The following is a 19,290-nucleotide window of genomic DNA, read 5'->3' on the forward strand; positions in this document are numbered from 1 at the left end:
ATTACACTTTATTCATTTTGTATCCCCCCATAAGCCCCTCCCACCTCCCCTCCCGATCCCACCCTCCCCCCCCCTTTCTGCATGCATGCCGCTCCCCAAGTCCACTGATAGGGGAGGTTCTCCTCTCCTTTCTGATCTTAGTCTATGAGTTCTCGTCAAAAGTGGCTGAATTGTCCTCTTCTGTGGCCTGGTAGGGCTGCTCCCCCCTCAGGGGGAGGTGATCATAGAGCAACTCTCGGGGTTGGGAATGGGATCATCACATCCCACATCATTTCCGACCTCATTGGTGGGCAGGTTTCACTTTGTGATCATATTTTGGGGGCTATCTCTCATGTATGGAAGACAAAATTCCCATTTCCTAGGAAATGTTCCTATCTCCTTGACCTACTGCTACATCTGGCCCCAGTGCTAGCTCAGATGTTTGCTATTAACTGCTCTAGTTCTATCATGTAGTGGAATAATACTCCTTTAAAGAAAAGGGATTCTCTCATTGATGTTTTGTTATTCACCCTGTTGTTCTGATATGTGCAAAAGCATAGCCCGTGGACATTAACCTAGAACACATCTTTCCATCCTTGAAACTTTGCAACAGTGCTCTCCTGCTCTCAATTGCTTCAACCCATTCCCCTCTTCTTCTCACCACATTTCTACACAACCATCCTCTAAAATGCACACTGACCACTGACGCCTCTGATCCCTTACCTGACTGCCAAGTTCCACTTCCCTATGTACTGTCAAGCTTGACAAAGCTTATGTCACTGCCCACATGAAAGAAACAATGGACAGCTAAGCACCATTGAATGCCAAAGGTTCAGCCTGATAATTTCAGCAATAACACATTTTTTTCCCACTGTATGAACACCTCAGTCCACTTTCTCAAAAGATAGCTAAAATGTTACCAGGGAACAGGATCTTTTGAGACCCTGTACTGTATGTACCAGCCCATTGATTGGTTATGTACTACAAACTTATCTAGACATTTCTTCAGATAACAAGTGGTTACAAAGCTTTAGACAAATGGATCAGATATAGAGTTCCTCAAGTTCTGTCAACACAGACTTTTCTGTGAAAAACACCCATTGACTAAATCACTGCTTTTCTTAGAGAACAATCTAGTCTTGAAAAGACAGTACCAAGATATAATAACATAATAATACCACAGTACTGAAGACTAGTTAGCATCTTCCATAATATTATTTTACTATTTACAGTATTTTGTGGACTCTTTATGGTCATATCTATACATAATTCCCAAATCCTGGAATCCATTGTTGTATAGCAAAAGTTTACCACAATCAGAAGGTCATATTTCAGGACTTTCACTTTAGCAAGTCATGGGTTAGCAACCAAGGTGACAGTGATTTCTTGCATTATCATTAAATCAAAAATACATTTCACTGGGGATGAGATTTTTTTATTGAAAATAAGAACCTTGCTTGGTCTTTGTGTTCTACTAATAAAAGAATCCAGGGGGAAATTTCACAGAGCTATCCTTAGCAGAATAAAAATGGATTTCAATTCTGCAACACAGTAAACAGTTATGGAATTTATTGCTGTTTTTTTTTTTTCCTGAGACAATGGAATTTTTCTACTTGGGGTACTTAAACTATGAAATCAGAACAAAATCGAATGTCTGTGAGGTTGCCAACTTAGCAAGTATATATATATATATATATATATATATATATATATATATATATATATATATATTTAAATTGCATTTTGCTGTGAGGTCTTTGTTTTGTTTGGCAACTTGCCTCTTTGGATAATTTAGATGCTATACACAGAGTGATTTTCTTAATTGTTCATTCATGTTTTCCTAGCCATATGCCTGTCTTTCAGGCACGTGAATTGTCACGTAGAAATTCACTGTTCCTAGTTGGCAGTTCTGTACTTTTAATTGTGCCAATGAAGCATGTAAAACACCATAAGCTGTGAAGAGTATACAAAGAAAATTTTGTTTTGTAAAACTGAAGGATTGGAACTCACACTATCTGAAGACAGCTGAATCTCTTCCAAGGTCTGATTCTACCAGTACAATATCATCAATAGAAACTAGAATCCACTGAGTGGATTTCTCAAAACTTCCTATTTCTTTCAATTTTGTAAAGAATCACATATGTGACTTTAATTGAAAAAAAAAAAAAAACCTCCACAGTCACAAGTAGATATGGCCCACAATGAAGAATGAAATAACGCAAATAACACAGAAATAACATTACCAAAAATCATTTCAAGAAGAAATACTTCTAATGCTAATTCAGCCATCATCATCAAGAAGAGGTATATGGGATATAACAAGACACAATTTTAACGTTACTGCAACAGTTTTTTGCTTTTTATATCACCAAGAATACATACATAGGATATAATTAATGCCTTTACCCTGTTGTACATGATATTGTTTTAATAGCAAAAAAAAAATCTTCATGAGAGTTGAAGAGAGTCATTGTCCCCTCTAAAAATTATACTAGTTACCAACCTACCAGCAGACATTTACAAGTTTATTTTTCATTTCTATTGCATTTCAGTACCCTAACTCATATTTTACTCTTCCCTTGGCCCAGAATTAGACAGAGGAAATAAAATGAAATTCAAGTTGGTTTCACAGACAATAAACATGCATTATGAATCTGAAAAATACTGTTGGAAACCACCAATGTTCAATAACTATATGTTTTGGAAGAATTTTGTCTAAGATATTTTATGATGAAAGCTGTATTCCAGAGCCATTCAGTGCCTGTAATTTGAGAATTCTGCTTGGTTTCATGAAATAGCCACTTTAAAAAGACAAACTTATAGTTTTGGAACCACACAATTTAGGTTACTACAGCATCTAAGCAGAAAAATCAGCTAACACCACTAATATCTTATAAATAGCATGCAAAGACAGAGGTATTAACGAATTGCTAAACTAATTTCTGACAGCATCAATTTTATAAGTTTTTATATATTCAACTCAATATCTTTTTTTTCAGTCAAAGTCCCTACACATCTAAAAGCTCTGTTTAAGAACCAGAAATAGGGATCATCAAGTACAGGCACTTGCTGCTAATACTGATGACCTAGGGTCGGTCCCTGAGACCCACGTGGTAGGAGTGACCAGCCTTTGCAAGTTGTCCTCATACATATTTTAGCATGGACACATGTATGTGTGCGTAGAAACACACACACACACACACACACACACACACACACACACACACACAAATGTAAAAACAAATAATAAAAACATTAACAAATTTATTAAAATTAGATTGGAACAAGATGACCCCCGATGTTCTAATATGAACTAGATTACTAAAAAGGCTCTCTCCTATATGAATGACTTAGTCTTTTCAGCCAAGCCACTCTATTGGAGCCACTCACACCAACTGAGGAATTTCTACATTGATGTTTTAGGTTTGTGTCATTTTCATATGTGTAAAACTGTAGCCAGATGGGAAAGTGTAAAAATCAAAGGTGTATTCAGCATGTCTAGGATCAATACTGCAGTTACTACTTGGTATGCAAATCATATGTACAACTAAATATACATTAAGCACATTAAAAACAACATATGAGGGTCATCTAATTTATAGATTAATTAAATCATCAGTGCATGCAGGGACATGTATTCTAACTGAATCTTGTAACAACCTCAATCATTGACAGCCTTTATCTTTCTCTCTCTTTCTCTCTGTCCCTGTCTGTCTCCCTTTCATTCTCCCTCCTTTTCTCCTTTCCTCCCTCCCTCCCTTCCTCTCCCTTCTTTCCTGCTTCTCTCTGAAAACTCCCTAGATCTCATTATGATTTCCTGCTGGGATTAAGATATACTAAACTGTAGGAACTTGATACAGCATAACTAATGTCCGTGTCCATCAGCTAATCTGCAGTAACAGCCTAGATGAGCTACTAAGAAGACAGAACATCTATAGCAGTGGTTCTCAACTTTCCTAAGGCTGCTACCCTCTAATACAGTTCCTCATGTCGTGATGACCCTCAACAATAAAATTATTTTTGTTGCTACTTCAAAATTGTAATGTTTCTACTGTTATGAAATGTACTGATAATATCTGTGTTTTCTGATGGTCTTAGGCAACACCTGTGAAAGGGTTGTTCAACATCCAAAGAGGCTGCAGCCCAGAGGTTGAGAACCACTGACCTATAGTGATGAGCACCAGGAGCACCAAGAGTACCATGCATTTACACCCACATGAAACACAGCTACGGAGGCCAAGGTCTATCCTAAAGAAGCATTTATGTAGGAACGGGAATGGTGAGTGAATGAAGGGAAGGGTTTTATTGAGTTAGATTAGACTATCTTGTCTTGGAAAATGCCTAATTATGATAATTTTATAACAAATATATTCACTTGGAAAGGTCACATGTCTTTGGTTTTCAGTAGGTTCAAAGAGGAGAGCTTACTTAAAAATTTTAAACTCCTGTACCATTATTCTACTAATCTAAGGTTTTTTATGTATTTCGTACCTTCTATTCTATATACATAAATCTATTTGGAGGACACAACCATTTTGGTTTCAATATGCACAAAACTAGACATTTCTGGAATGCACTGTGAGATGTACATTTTCACCTACCTTTTCTGCTGACTGCGCAGTACCAAAAAATATCGGGATGAAGGCAAGCCATACGATACACGTTGTGTACATAGTGAATCCAATGGGCTTGGCTTCATTAAAATTCTCGGGCACACCCCGAGTCTTGATGGCATACACAGTGCATGTGACCATGAGAAGAATGCTATATCCCAAAGAGCAAATGATTTGAAGGTCTGTGATGTCACATTTGAGAACTCCCCTGGCTTGTTCTGGGTTCATTGTCTTATGCTCATCATAGTCTATGATGATGTTGGGTGGGTCAACCCCAAACCAAATGAAGACACCTAGAAGCTGCACCGATATTAAACTGGAAGTGATTGCTAGTTGTGACGTCGGGCTTATGAGTCTGGGAGCTGTCACCGATTTCTTGCCCTGCTCGAATATGCGATAAATCCGATTAGTTTTTGTTAGAAGGGCTGCATAACTAATGCACATTCCCAAGCCCAAGAAGACACGTCGGAATGAACACACTGCCACGTCTGGCTTGGCAATCATTAGGAAGGTGATGATGTAGCAGAGAAATATGCCTGTCAATAAAACATAGCTGAGTTCCCGCCCAGATGCCCTGACGATGGGTGTGTCATTGTAGCGGATGAAAGTGGCCATGACGAAGATGGTGGCAATGATCCCCAACATTGCCAGGAAGACAGGAATGACAGCCCAGGGGGAGTGCCACTCCAGTTTGATGATGGGGATGTTCTGGCAGCCAGTTCGGTTCTCATTGGGCCTCTGGTCGTAGGGACAATGCTGACATGTCATCTCATCAAACTGATACTGGTATCCATCACAGGGCTCACAGGTCCAGCAACAAGGTGTCCCCTTCTGGGTTTTCTTCCTCTGTCCAGGCTTGCAGGGCAATGTGCACACAGAGGACGGGATCTCCCGGACACCTTTGCCCCACTGCATGTCCTCTATCTGTATGTAGCACAAGAAATGAGACAAAGCAGTCAGGTCATTAAAAAGATAATAACCAGAAAGAACAAAAAGCACAAACAATTCCAACATTATTGTAGACATCACTTGCCCAGGGAATTCTCCAGAGCACCTATGGAGAGATACCTGGAAATGCACCCAACTCTATCCCCTATGAAGGTGAGCAAAGAAGTGTCAGATTTAGTGGGTGGTCGCTGGGCACACAAAATTGACAGCAACATGAAAAACCACTCATCTTTCAAATTAGGTGTTTTTTTTTTTCCTCTCTCTCTCTTATACTCACACACACAAATACACAGACTTTTAATATTTTAGGTAACACTGCAGTATTGACCACCTTCCCCCATCCCAGATTTTACAGGCCATGTAGAATTCCCTCATATAATGGTCACGACCATTGAAAGCTTTTTTAACAGCCAGATCCACCTGGCTCCTCATCAGAGAACAGCAATGCTGCTCATTATTCTAGGCTGCAACTGAACTAGACCACTTCACAGCCTGCAAGAAGTATTAGACAAGGGAATTGAAGGAATTGTATGGTTCAAAAACATTTAAATGTTTGCCAACCATCCCTCTAAAGACAAACTTAAACCCAGATCTCTGTGGCACAGCAGAGAAAGGAAAGTGTACTGGCTGTGTTGGAATATTGGCTTTTGGGGGGAAGCCATTACTGTCAGTGGTGTTCTGGGAGACAGCATTCCATACTAGGGAGAACATTGCTGCAGAGTTGGATGCCACTGGCACCACCCTTTTCCCTTGTGGCCAGCACTCTGCCTGCCTTTCCTTCTTTCTATGAGGTTTTCAGATCCCTTTTCTATCCTGTGGGACTATACATTACCCATAGAAGCAGAGGGTTGCACACATGGCCTGGCCAGATAGCACACTGTAGTTGTTCTCTGGCTCGAGCATGTATAGGGGTCTCGGAGGGCATTTTATGAGACTTCCTGAGATCCACTCCAAGGTTTTTCTCCTTCTTTGAGTCTGGTACAAGGCCTGAGAATGAGCAGCCCTAACAAGATCCCAGGTGATACTGCTCAGGCCTGTTCAGGGACCACCCTTGTTAACTAGTGTCACATTTCAAACTCAAAGCCATGAAATTCCTATGACCCTGTCAGATAATTTAGTTTCATTTAATTTCCTCAGATAACAGGAAATAAAAATTATTGTCCTTGTTGGCTAGCGCTCCTGGCTACAGGAATAATGTGTTAGATAAAGAGGCTGACAGAGAGTAACAGCAGAACAGAGGTCTTGGATATAATAGTGCCTGCAGTAGGCATTGCCTTAGACTACATCATTGTGTGAGATAATATATTCAACTCTGCCTAATACATCATCCATGGCATATCAGTACAATTTGTACTTCTATTGCCTGAATCTAAGGGCCTGAATACAAGTCACACTAACTACATAGTTTCAGTTGAAACAACCTTAAAAAGATAAACTGCCAGTTAATTATTTTATAAAATAAATCCCATCAAAGAGCTATGGCTGACTCTCTCTAATTGAATTTTTAATATTGACCTAATTAGAATTTTAATATAATTGTGCCAAAAACAGATTAGAAAGATACTGGAAACTTCAAAACATTTTAAAATCAATATTATTTTTAGAGATAAGAGAATAAGGCAATGAGCCTTTATCAGTCATTGGAATTTTGGTGCTGTTAATGTGGAAAGCAATGTAGAATAGGAAACTAGCTCCCATCAGTTTCTGTATATAAGCAACATACAAAGTCTAAACCAAAAGACCTAATTCAATCAACAAAGCTGCATGGCTTAAAGAGTAAAATGTCTTAACTTTCTAACAGTTGGTTTTAAACTTGAACCACTGTCCCAAGAATGTTCTGAGGACTTTGGTGTGAACTCATTTGCCTGAGCACAAAACCCAAGTCAGCACTAATAAATCTAAGTAAATATAAGCCATAATATGTTCATTTGGAATAATATCTTTTGAGGCAGTAAGTCATTGGCAGTCATCCCAAAGCCATAAAATTAAGGAGATAAAGCTTATAATAAGACAAAAATGATAGGCAATAACGTTACAAGTGTCAGATTCTAAGAAGTAGGCACATTTAAAATCTTTGCTATTAGGAACACAAATGCTATCCAATGTCAAATTAAAGGAGCCTAGTCATGGTTACTGTGAGAGTAATGAATAAAGCCAACAAGTAGATTCCATGGGCTGAATTCGTGATTGTCTGATTCCAGCATTAACAGCTATCATTAGAATTTGATCAGTAGGCATTCGTGTGGGGCTCATATGGACATCAAAACAAGTATCCATTATATATGATCTTTTAAAATAATCCCAAACACTGCCATCATCCTGTGTTTTCCTCTTGGAGTAAAATAAAACCCATGGAAATATAGGAATTTGTTCTGTTTTTTTTTTTTTTTTCCAATGTATCTAAATAAACACAAAGGCTATAACCACAAGCATTACATTGAGTGATTGCTTAATTTGTTTTCAATTTTCATTTAAAGTCGATTTCAACTCTATTTAATTACATATATTAATGCAATAGAGTCACCTCTAGCTCCAAATGAACAGAAGTCTAAATTTACTCCCCGGGCTACTAAATAACACGATTGGAAATATTATCCTTTTCCTATGAAGGTAACAAGTGTACCGGTTTTCCAGGAAATGAGATGCACATGATTTGGTTGTGCCAATTGTTATCTATACAGATTAGCATTTTACTTTCTAAAAAGGAATCACAGCTACAAATGCCCATGGGTAACTATTGAAAAATGCTAATCAGTTATAGTTATGAAAAATTCAAGTATGACTCCAATGTTGTTTGCAAAATGGAATTAGGATGTTTTCTCTGAGCTCTGTAACACGACCATGTTTCAGTAAGATGGGAAACTAAATTTTAGGTATAAAAACATTAGGTTAAAGATAGGGATATACAGCATCTTACTTAGAAGATAGGGGCTTAAATTACCACAGTGGGGCATGTTTTGCTCTAGGAAAACTGAATGGACTCTGACCAGGTTCAGCATGGCTTTGATAGGCCTTGCTTTTCTCCCTCTTTCCCTCTACCTGGCTGAAAAATCATTAGATTGCATTCCTAAATCAAGCCCCTAAGGTCTATTCCCTTATTTGGCCAATTCTTCCTCTTGAAATGACTAACAAAGTCCAGCTATCAGAGTATTGAAGTCCAGCAATTAACATGCCCAATTAAAATTAAATATCTCATCATAACCCGAGTTTCCTCTTTTTTCTTTATATACTTCCATCTACCTATGGGCCATGTCTGTCTCCTCAGACCCAGGCAAATGTCAAAGAACTATGTAATGAATGTCATAATCATGTTACAAAAATCAGAGTACATCCTTCCGGAAACTTTGAACATAAAATGACAAATTTTCCTTAAGGACAGCTAACCCTTCAAGAATAGTTTACTAAATACAGCCCAACATTCAAAGAAGGAACTTTTCTGGCTTTGGGGTTTGGTACATCCTGACCCTCCAACATGTCATCAAGAACAACAATATGTTAACAAAGACACCAACAGTTGCACAAATAATTGGAACTCCAGGAGAAAAGAGAAGTGGAAAGTCTCACATGATAAAAACAAACAAACAAACAAAAACACTTTTCTACCTCCTGAACATTTTTAGAAAGATGGAAAGCAAAATACTAGATTTAGGCAAGCAGGCCTGTAGATTACTTTGGACTTACTCGTGAGCAATGGAACCTATCATGGTGCCCATTGGCTCCTCATTCTGGACATAAAGTACTTGGCAGAAAACTGTTCTAAACCTAGGAAAGAGTTAGTTACCTTATAAGAATTGTTAGCTCTTAGAATGGCTACAATTTTAAAAGCTAAATTGTGCACTGTCATGCTGCAAAACAACCAAATAGAGTAAGAGGAAGGATAAAAAAACCCTTTCTTTGATGCATCCATTTTCATCTATGAGACATTTATTTCTTCTCTCACACAAATACTTTCTATTCAAAGGAAAGTTTTGTCATGCTAAGGATGCTTTTTCTGGTGAAATTCCATTTACATATTCTCCATCAACCAAGCTGGCTTCTTCTGTAACTGTAAAACTTCCTGCAATATTATTCTGACTTATTAGAACTTTTATAGAATGAGCTAATGAAACAGAAAGGTATCTAATCGAAACGCCATTTGCTCATTAAAATACATTTAGTCTGTCTATTTTGTGGGGCGGGGAAAACTATTTAGAAATAAATGCACAGGAATGAAGAGTTGTCTGTAGAAGGACAGGACCCATGTGAAGACTGTGGGAGGTGGGAGCACAAAGAGTTTCACAAAACTCCTGTATTAGTCACTTTTCTGTTTTTATGAGAATACGGCATGACCAAAGATAGTTATGGATGGAAGGGTTTGTTCCAGCTTACACTCTCAGAGAGATGAGTCCTTTATGGCAGGGATGCATGGCAGCAAGTACCTGGCATGGTGACATTAGCAAGAAGTTGACAACTCACATCCTCAAATCCAAACACAAAGCAGAGAGAGCAAACAAGAATTGACAGGGGGATTTTAATCTCAAAGTCCTCCCTCACTGACATGCTTTCTCTAATAGAGTTGCACGACCTAGACTCCACAAAAAGTGCAAGAAACTGGGGACCAAGTGTTTGAGTGCCAGAGGCTATGAGTGGCATTCCTCTTTCAAGCATCCACAGATTCTGAAGTATCTCAATATGTTTTAAAACTAAGGCCCTATTTTTAAACATTTGGCAGTTTAGCAAGACTAGGAGAGAATTTCAAGGCTTCTTTCTACATTATAATAAAAACACTCATTAATGCAGATTCAACTTCTTCACAACCTGTAATCACAGCAATCATCTTTTCTTAATATACTTCAAGATGGAAGCCTTGTACACGGTACCAACAGAAATTTTCTCTTGACATGCAATAGACCATACAAGAAAAGACTCAGAACTTCACCCAGTGCAAAGCCCTTGAAATACTAACACCAGGTCAACTCTAAATTTGAATCAGTGTACCAACTCTGCTTGCAGATTGCGTTTCCTGGAATCACCCAGAGGGTTCAAAACCTTCTGAAGGCTACAACCAACCTTCACAGTCTCTATGGAGTTGAGCTCAGGGTTGGCATGTCTTCAGTATGCAGGCAGCAAACTGATTGTGGAGCTACAAAGAGCTGGGTTACTGTGAAGAAATATTCGCTGCTTAATGAGCTTAGCACTACATCTTGGGCCAGTGAGATAGCTCAGCGGGAAATGCGCTTGCTGCCAAGCCTGAAGATCTGAGTTTGATCTCTAAGACCAGCATGGTGGAATAAGATAATCACCTCCTGAAAGCCACGTATATACACTGTGACATTCATGCATGTGTGCTCACATACATGCATACACAGGCACACAGTAATAATAGCAATGGTGATAAAAAAATATTAAGTTAGAAAATACTGACAGTAAATAAGCTAGCCTATTTTTGGTCTTGTTAAATAATATCTCATCGTTCCCTGAAATGCTTACCTGGTTATTCAAACCTTATTGGTAAGATGTTGGAGTTATAAATCCCCAGAGTTGGGAACATTTCTGGATTTAAGCCCCATATCTTCCTTGCTTGGGAAATTGTTCTGAGAATTTTCTTTGAAGAGGCTCCTTTGTTCTTTCCCTGGCCTTCCTCTTGCCATCCCTTTCATGGTGGCTGTGATGGCCAATTTTGGTTGTCACCTTGACTATATCTAGAACCAGCTAAAACCCAAGTAGCTAGGTAGGCCTGACAGGGATATTTTTGGATTGGATTATTTGAGGTCAGAAGACCCATCCTAAATCTGGGCCACATCGTTTTTTCCTACTTAAACTTATTCTTGGTGACAGGTTCAACTATAACTATAATGCTCCTGCTGAGGAATTTCTTCCCTTGTAATATACCCTATGTCTTTGAGATTCCAACATAGAATAAGGACCAGATTCTCAGAATTGCCTGGGACTCCAGCACCAGATTAGGAATGCTAAGATATCCAGCCCCATGGAATAAACAACTACTGAATTATTTTCTTGTCCTGTATGTCATGGGATCACCATTGTTGTACTACTAAACCCACAGCCTATAAGGCACTCTAATGAATTCTGTATATATATGTATATACATATACATATATCTATGTATAGATATATGTATATGTAGTCACTCTCTTCCTTTAGAAAACCCTGACAGATAGAGTGGCTATCTACCCATTTCTCTCTCTCTATTTTTTTTTAACTTATTCTTGCTTTCACGAAGTTCCTTCCCAAATGTTAAAGGCCTTTGGTTAAAGAAATATATCTGGCTCTTATTTACATTGTACCATGTTCTTTCTAATGTTCTCCATCCCTTCTCAAGGCCTGACCCTAGTCTCTAGGCCCTTCCTCCTAATAAGACTTATGCCCAAAGGAAGATATGTGCTATATATCAGCATACTTTCTTGAAAAGACTGCTTCAGTTCTTCATTATTATTATATTTAACATATATTGAGGATTTACTGCATTACTGGGTTTTAGGCCCTGTTTTAGCTTCCGGGGACTAAGCAGATAAAACAACAACAACAATAACATCAACAAAACACAAAAACCAAACCAAAACAGAAGAAGTCCTAGGCTTTGAGAATAGAATCAACTTTTCCCCATCTTTGCTCTTGTGATATCTTTGGCAAAAACTGTCTTATGTTTTCTCCATACACATTCCCACTGGCCACCTCATTTTTTATAGTAATTTATATTTATTGATTACAGTTTATTCACTTTGTATCCCAGCTGTTGCCTCCTCCTAATTCCCTCCCAATCTCACCCCCCCCTCCCTCATCTCCTTCCATGCCCCTTCCCAAGTCCACTGGTAAGGGAGGTACTCCTCCTCTTCCCTCTGACCCTAACATGTCAGTTCTCATCAGGATTGGCTGCATTGTCTTCCTCTATGGCCTGGTAAGGCTGTTCCCTCCTCAGAGAAGGGTGATCAAAGAGCCAGCCACTGAGTTCTTGTCAGAAACAGTACCTGTTCCCATTACTACGGAACCTACTTGGACACTGAGCTACCATGGGCTACATCTATGCAGGAGTTCTAGGTTATCTCCACATATGGCCCTTGGTTGGAGTATCAGTCTCAGAAAATACCCATGGGCTCAGATATCTTGATTCCGTGGCTCTCCTTGTAGAACTCCTGTCCCATCCAGGTCATATATCTTCCACTTCTTTCATAAGTTTCCCTGCACTCTGTACAAAATTTGGCTATGAGTCTCAGCCTCTGCTTCGATACCCTGCTGAGTAGAGTCTTTCAGAGGCCCTCTGTGGTAGCCTCCTGTCCTGCCCTTGTTTTCTCCCTCTTCCTATGTGCATCCCATTTGCCTTTCTGAGTGAGGACTGATCATCTTGCCAAAGGTCCTCCATCTTGCTTAGCTTCTTTAGGTGTACAGATTTTAATAGGTTTATTCTATACTAAATTTCTAATATCCAATTATAAGTGAGTATATTCCATGTGTGTCTTTTTGCTTCTGAGATAGATCACTCATGATGAGCATGTGAAACACCTGTTTGAAAAAAAAAAATCAACTCTCTGAAGAAAGAAATTAAAGAAGATATCAGAAGATGGAAAGATCTTCCATGTTCATGGATTTGTAGGATTAACATAGTGAAAATGGCCATCCTACCAAAAAGCAATCTACAGATTCAATGCAATTCCCATCAAAATACCAACACAACTCTTTACAGACCTTGAAAGAACAATTCTCAATTTCATATGCAAAAACAAACAAACGAACAAACAAAAACCCCACAGAATTGCTAAAACAATTCTGTACAACAATAGATTGTCTGGAGGTATCTCCATCCCTGCTCTCAAGTTGTGCTACAAAGCAATAGTAATAAAAACTGCATGGTTCTGGCATAGAAACAGAATGGGGGAATCAATGGAATAGAATAGAAGACCCAGAAATAAACTCACACACCTATGAACACTTGATTTTTTGACAAAGATGCCAAAACCATACAATGGAAAAAAAGACAGCATCTTCAACAAATGGTGCTGGTCTAACTGGATGTCTACATGTAGAAAAATGCAAATAGATCCATATTTATCACCCTGCACAAAACTAAAGTCTAAGTGGATCAAAGGCCTCAACATAAAGCCAGACACACTAAACCTGTGAGAAGAAAACTGGGGAAGATCCTTGAACTAATTTGCACAGGAAAAAACTCCCTGAACCGAACACCAACAGCATAGGCTCTAAGATCAACAATCAAAAAATGGGACCTCATGAAACTGAAAAGCTTCTGTAAAGCAAAGGACGCTGTTGTCAAAACAAAACAACAGCTTACATACTGGAAAAGGATCTTCACCAACCCTATATCTGACAGAGGGCTAATATCCAGTATATAAAAAGAACTCAATAAGTTAAAAAAAAACAACAAATCAAGTAATCCAATTAAAAAATGGAGTACAGAGCTAAACAGAGAATTCTTAATAAAGGAATATCGACTGGCCGAGAAACATATAAAGAAATGCTCAATGTCCTTAGTCATCAGGGAAATGCAAATCAAAACGACCCTGAGATTTCACCTTACACCCATCAGAATGGCTAAGATCAAAAATTCAAGAGACAATACTTGCTGGAGGGGATGTGGAGAAAGGTGAGCCTTCCTCCATTGCTGGTGGAAATGTAAACTTGTACAACCACTTTGGAAATCAATCTGGTGCTTTCTCAGACAATTAGAAATAGTGCTTCCTCAAGATCCAGCTATACCACTCCTAGGCCTATATCCAAAAGATGCTCAAGTATACAACAAGGACATTTGCTCAACCAAGTTCATAGCAGCTTTATTTGTAATAGCCAGAATCTGGAAACAAACCAGATGTCCATTAATGGAGGAATGGATACAGAAATTCTGGTACATTTACACAATGGAATACCACTGGCCACCTCTTAATCCCTTTATTTGCACAGCAGTAAGAATGTTAGTTTCCTGATTGGGTGTCACGTTTTTAATCCCTTCAGTGCCTTTTCATGGCTATCAAGACTCCTGGACAGCCATGAATAGTTTTTAAGACACCCATAAGATGGCTTCACTCCCCTGACTTTATCTCAGTCTCACCAAGCTTCCCACCACAGTGTCTTAAATGAAACACACAATGACCTACAACTCGAGATCACTAGGCTGCTGTTGGTCATTAGACTCACTGCATTGGGGCTTCCTTTTATAAACCTTTAAAGATTCTTCACAGCAATTAAAAAAAAACAAAACAAAACCAAATCATCCTATTAAAACCTGTCCCTTGATTAAAGCCTATCTCTTGGACTAAGGTTTGAGTTTCATGGTGTTACTGCCTCCCTTTACTTCAGAATCTCAGCATCATAGAGAGACGGGTAGCAGTACTTAGATGAGTTGACAAAAGAACAGTCCCTTATCAGCAAGGTTTCTGCAGTCAAAATTAAATGTCTAGGGCAACACAGTGCAACTAGAGGCTGGGGAGGAGAGCAGAGGATAGAGGAATGTGATACTGTTAATCAACAAGTATGAATTTCTGATGGACTTTTGTGTACAGTATGGCGATTATAGCTAAAAATGATACACCTGCTAACAGCTAAAAGAAAACATTATCTTCTATCCAAATACCACCAGAACTAACTGTCAGAATATTTCAGGCTGTAGCCCTGGAAATGTGTTACCTAATGTCCTTACATTTCTCTGTGTTTTCCCAAATACCTTTCAACCTGATCTGGTGTATCCACATATATAGTCCACTCACAGCCTGAGGGTTGATATTAGAAGGATATATATTCAAGTCCCAACATGGCTACTCTCAGCAAGGTATTTACTGTCTCTGAACCTCATCTTTAAAAAAAAAAAAAAAGAAAAAGCTTTATGCCATTAAAATAATTAATGTTAGAGGATATATATATATATATACATATACATATATATGTATATATATACATATACTTGATTTAAACCTCATACAATATATCTATCTAAACAGCATTTTATTATATATGTAAATATATTTTCCACACTTTCATACAGCTCTTAGGAGAGAAATTTAAATGAAAATACTTCTGTAAGAAAGCGAAAGATCTACGATCACTTTTGGAGACCCATCTGTTTTCTGTGCATCCAAGGCATGTCTATCTATAGAGTGAACATGTGCAGTTGAAACGCCCTTGACATTTTCTTGTGGAAAGAAAGGGAATTAAATATGGAGTGCCCAATTGCTGGGTAGAGGAGAAATGGGCACAATTAGCACAGTGCAGATAAGTGGAACAGGAGCCATCCGTAAAGCCACCACTAAGGACAGAACTCACTTTCAGGAACTGCTGGCTCCCCTTGACTACCATTCATCCACAGATAAATTTAGCTACATCTCAAAATAGAAAGAGTGAGAGCTAGAAAATTGCTCTCTAGGTCCAAACACTGGCTCCCTTCACCTCACCTCTTCCTTGACCAAAGGCAAAGAAGACTAAAGGGAGGCTGAACTTAAATGTTTTGAAGACTAAGCAAGATGACATGTTTATGTAAATAGCATGGTGTCTATGACACAGTAACTACTCATATAGTTATTAATTTATACAAGAACATCTTGTGGTGACTTGCTCATTCCAGATAATTAAGTTTCCTCATCCCATTCTCTTTCTTTAACTGTGCTTCTTCCAAAAAAAAAAAAAATGACACCAAAGTCACATGTCAAAGCACTTTAGCCTTTACACATCTAAACACCTATTAGCTACCCTTCTTTCTCTAGATGCCTTCCAACTTGCCTTCATTGTGTACCCAGAGGAACAATTAACATGGACATTGCAATGAGAAGGATGTATACAAATCCTAGCATAGCCAACTTAGGTAAATGCCTTATGCTTTTTGAACCTTACAATTTAAAAACTATGAAATGGAGACTACAAGGTTATCTTGTAGGCTCATTGATAAGACAAATGAAGAGAGCACATTACTCAATAGCCAGGGAATGAGTTCTATTGTTTAAAATTATCAGATAACGAATGTCAGAAAGGCTCCCTTTCTACAGCCCTCCCCCCCAAAAAAAAGTATCTTTTGGAAAATTAATTTCTGGCATCTTCAGTCAAACCCTTTCCTCCATGCATTCTCTGGTGCTGGTCTCTGAGTCACCATTGTTTCATCTCCTTAATGTCTGCTGCCTTTGACTTTAGGGCCTACTTTTTGTTTCTTTATTCTTTACCACTTATCCCCATAACAATGGCTATTTAATATCATCTTCCTAGATATTTATTTCTTTTTTTTTTCAGCACAAGGTTTTATTTCCATTCATCAAGCAAACTTCATATTCCCCTGTCCTGTATAGTGTTATGTTAACTTGTCACAAACTAGTCATCTGAGAGGAGAGAGCCTCAATTAAAGAAATGCCTCCATAAGATCAGGCTACAGGCAAAACTGTGGTGTCTCTTCTTTTTTATTTTTATTTTTTTTATTTTTATTATTATTATTAATTACACTTTATTCATTTTGTATCCCCCCATAAGCCACTCTCTCCTCCCCTCCTGATCCCACCCTTCCTCCCCTTTCTGCATGCATGCCACTCCCCAAGTCCACTGATAAGGGAGGTCCTCTCTCCCTCTTTCTGATTTTAGACTATCAGTTCTCATCAAAAGTGGCTGCATTCTCATCTTCTGTTGCCTGGTAAGGCTGCTCCCCCCTCAGAGGGAGGTGATCAAAGAGCAGGCCAATCAGATTATGTCAGAGGCAGTCCCTCTTCCCATTACTATGTAACCCACTTGGACACTGAACTGCCATGGGCTACATCTGTGAGCCTGATGGCCAACTGTCGGGCAGAGCGAATGGAATTTTATGTAAGAAGTGGGAAATAGCAAGAGCTGGAGAGGACAGGAACTCCACAAGGAGAGCAACAGAACAAGAAAATTTGAACACAGGGAACTTCCCAGAGACTCATACTCCAACCAAGGACTATTCATGGAGATAACCTAGAACCCCTGCACAGATATTTATTTCTTATCCTATCTCATTTAACTGCAATATAAACCAGTGAGGGCTGAGACTGTGTTTACAATGTAAATCTCATTTTGTGCCCAGGAAGAGCAGCAGCAGAAGATAAGTGTGAATTCTAGAACCTCTGAATCTTACGTGGATTTCAAACTGTCCACCAGAGACACTAACTGATTAGCTTTCTTTGTGTTCATAGTGTTCAAGTGCTCCTACACCAAGCCAACTGCTGCATCTCCCCTCCCCCTGTAACATCCACCATCCTATTGTGGATACAAACATGTTTTTGTTTTGGTCCAAGGTGTGGGATATGGGACTGATTCAGATGGTCCACAACAGCAGACTATTTGCCTCATGCAGGCTCTGAGGGGAACTCTTTGCCGGTTGCAGAAAGTTTAAATCTGAGGCCCCTGGAGAGAACCCACAGAGTGAGGGCTCAGGAAAAGAACAATGCTGCTCTTGCTTTCCCCTGGCTGCTCCTGGTTGCTGTTGTGAGACAAGAAGTTGGAGATCTCCTGAAATGAGGATCAGACTGGCTCCTAGGAACCCGATGACCCTAACCAGCAGGGAACCACTAAGAAACCCTGGGGTGTTGGAAGGAATTGGGGTGGAGTAGGGAGAAAAAAAAGATAAAATAAATGTAACTAAAAGAGTTTTTAGAAAGGACTCCAACACCACCCCATGACTGAGGGAGCTGGACTTCCCTGTGACAAGAAAAGTTGTTTCTCCTAATTCCTCCACAACTAGTCTAAAGGTCCCAGAGTTTCCTCGATGCCACCAAGCCAGAAATAGCTTCTTCACTATTTGAAATATCTGAGCATTTTATCTATGCCATTACTCTCTTTCTTATGCTACTTACACCTTAAAAACTATTGCCAAGACCTGTTTCTTTCTAATCCTACACACAGCCTAAAATGAGATATGAAACCTGGGGCAGATCCTATCACAGGAAAGAACTTTCAGGATTAATACAGAAAGGCATAAATCCTTATGAGAAAAAAAAAATTACCCTCTTTCATGCCCTTGAACAATCTTCCTTAGGTTGAGCCTTCTGAATCTGACCTATTTTAAATATGACAAACTATGCAAGCAAGAACAGTAGAAGTCGGTATTCATATCTCCCGTACTAAATCTTTTCTAACCTGCTCGAGCATTTGTTTTATGTTTTCATTCTGAAGACAACTTGCAAATTGCTTTTCACACACTCACCTGGGGTGAGGCACATCCTCTGCCGGGTTAGGCTAGAAGAAAGCTGATCAGTAGGTCTCCCGCCAGAGACAGGAAGGCATTTGTTTATTGCTTTCTTGTCCTTCCTGGGTGTATAAGCTCCCGCACCTCTAGCTTCCCTTTTGACGTAGAGGATAGACAGTGTAGGATAGACAGTGAAGATCAGGCAGCGTTTAGTAGAGACTTAGAAAGGATTCTCTTATGTCACTGTGGTGAATACTAGTCCTTGGCAGAATCTCAGGTACATAGAATGGAGAACCACTGCAGGAGGCTGAGGAGAATGATGGCCTCTGTTCAGTGCCTACTGCTCACATGCAAAGCTGGGCACAAAAGCAGATCTGCAGCTTCAGCACTGGGGAGGCAGAGACAAACAGCTCCCTGGAGCTTGCTGTCAAATTAGCGTATCTGAATCAGTGAACTCCAAGGTCACTCTTCGTAAATGGTAACCTGAGCAAGTATCCCCTTCTCAAAAACTAAGGTGAAAATCAATATAGGAGGACACATGACATTGACCTTCATATTCATGTGCACCTACATGCACGTGTGCAAATACACACACACACACACATGCACACACACACACACACA

The 19,290-nt window shown here is 39.2% G+C and overlaps 1 protein-coding gene across 1 annotated transcript in view; it reads right to left on the reverse strand.

Moving 5' to 3' along the window:
- The window catches only part of Grm7 (glutamate metabotropic receptor 7), an 881,798-nt gene that overhangs the window by 160,646 nt on the left and 701,862 nt on the right, over positions 1-19,290 (reverse strand). The window contains exon 7 of the mRNA XM_055628422.1: positions 4,581-5,516. Within this exon, the coding sequence (XP_055484397.1) occupies positions 4,581-5,516 (936 nt within the window). The remainder of the gene's footprint in view (positions 1-4,580; positions 5,517-19,290) is intronic.

The sequence above is a fragment of the Psammomys obesus genome, unplaced genomic scaffold, assembly GCF_907164565.1.
Source record: "Psammomys obesus unplaced genomic scaffold, mPsaObe1.curated_primary_1811, whole genome shotgun sequence".
NCBI lineage: Eukaryota > Metazoa > Chordata > Mammalia > Rodentia > Muridae > Psammomys > Psammomys obesus.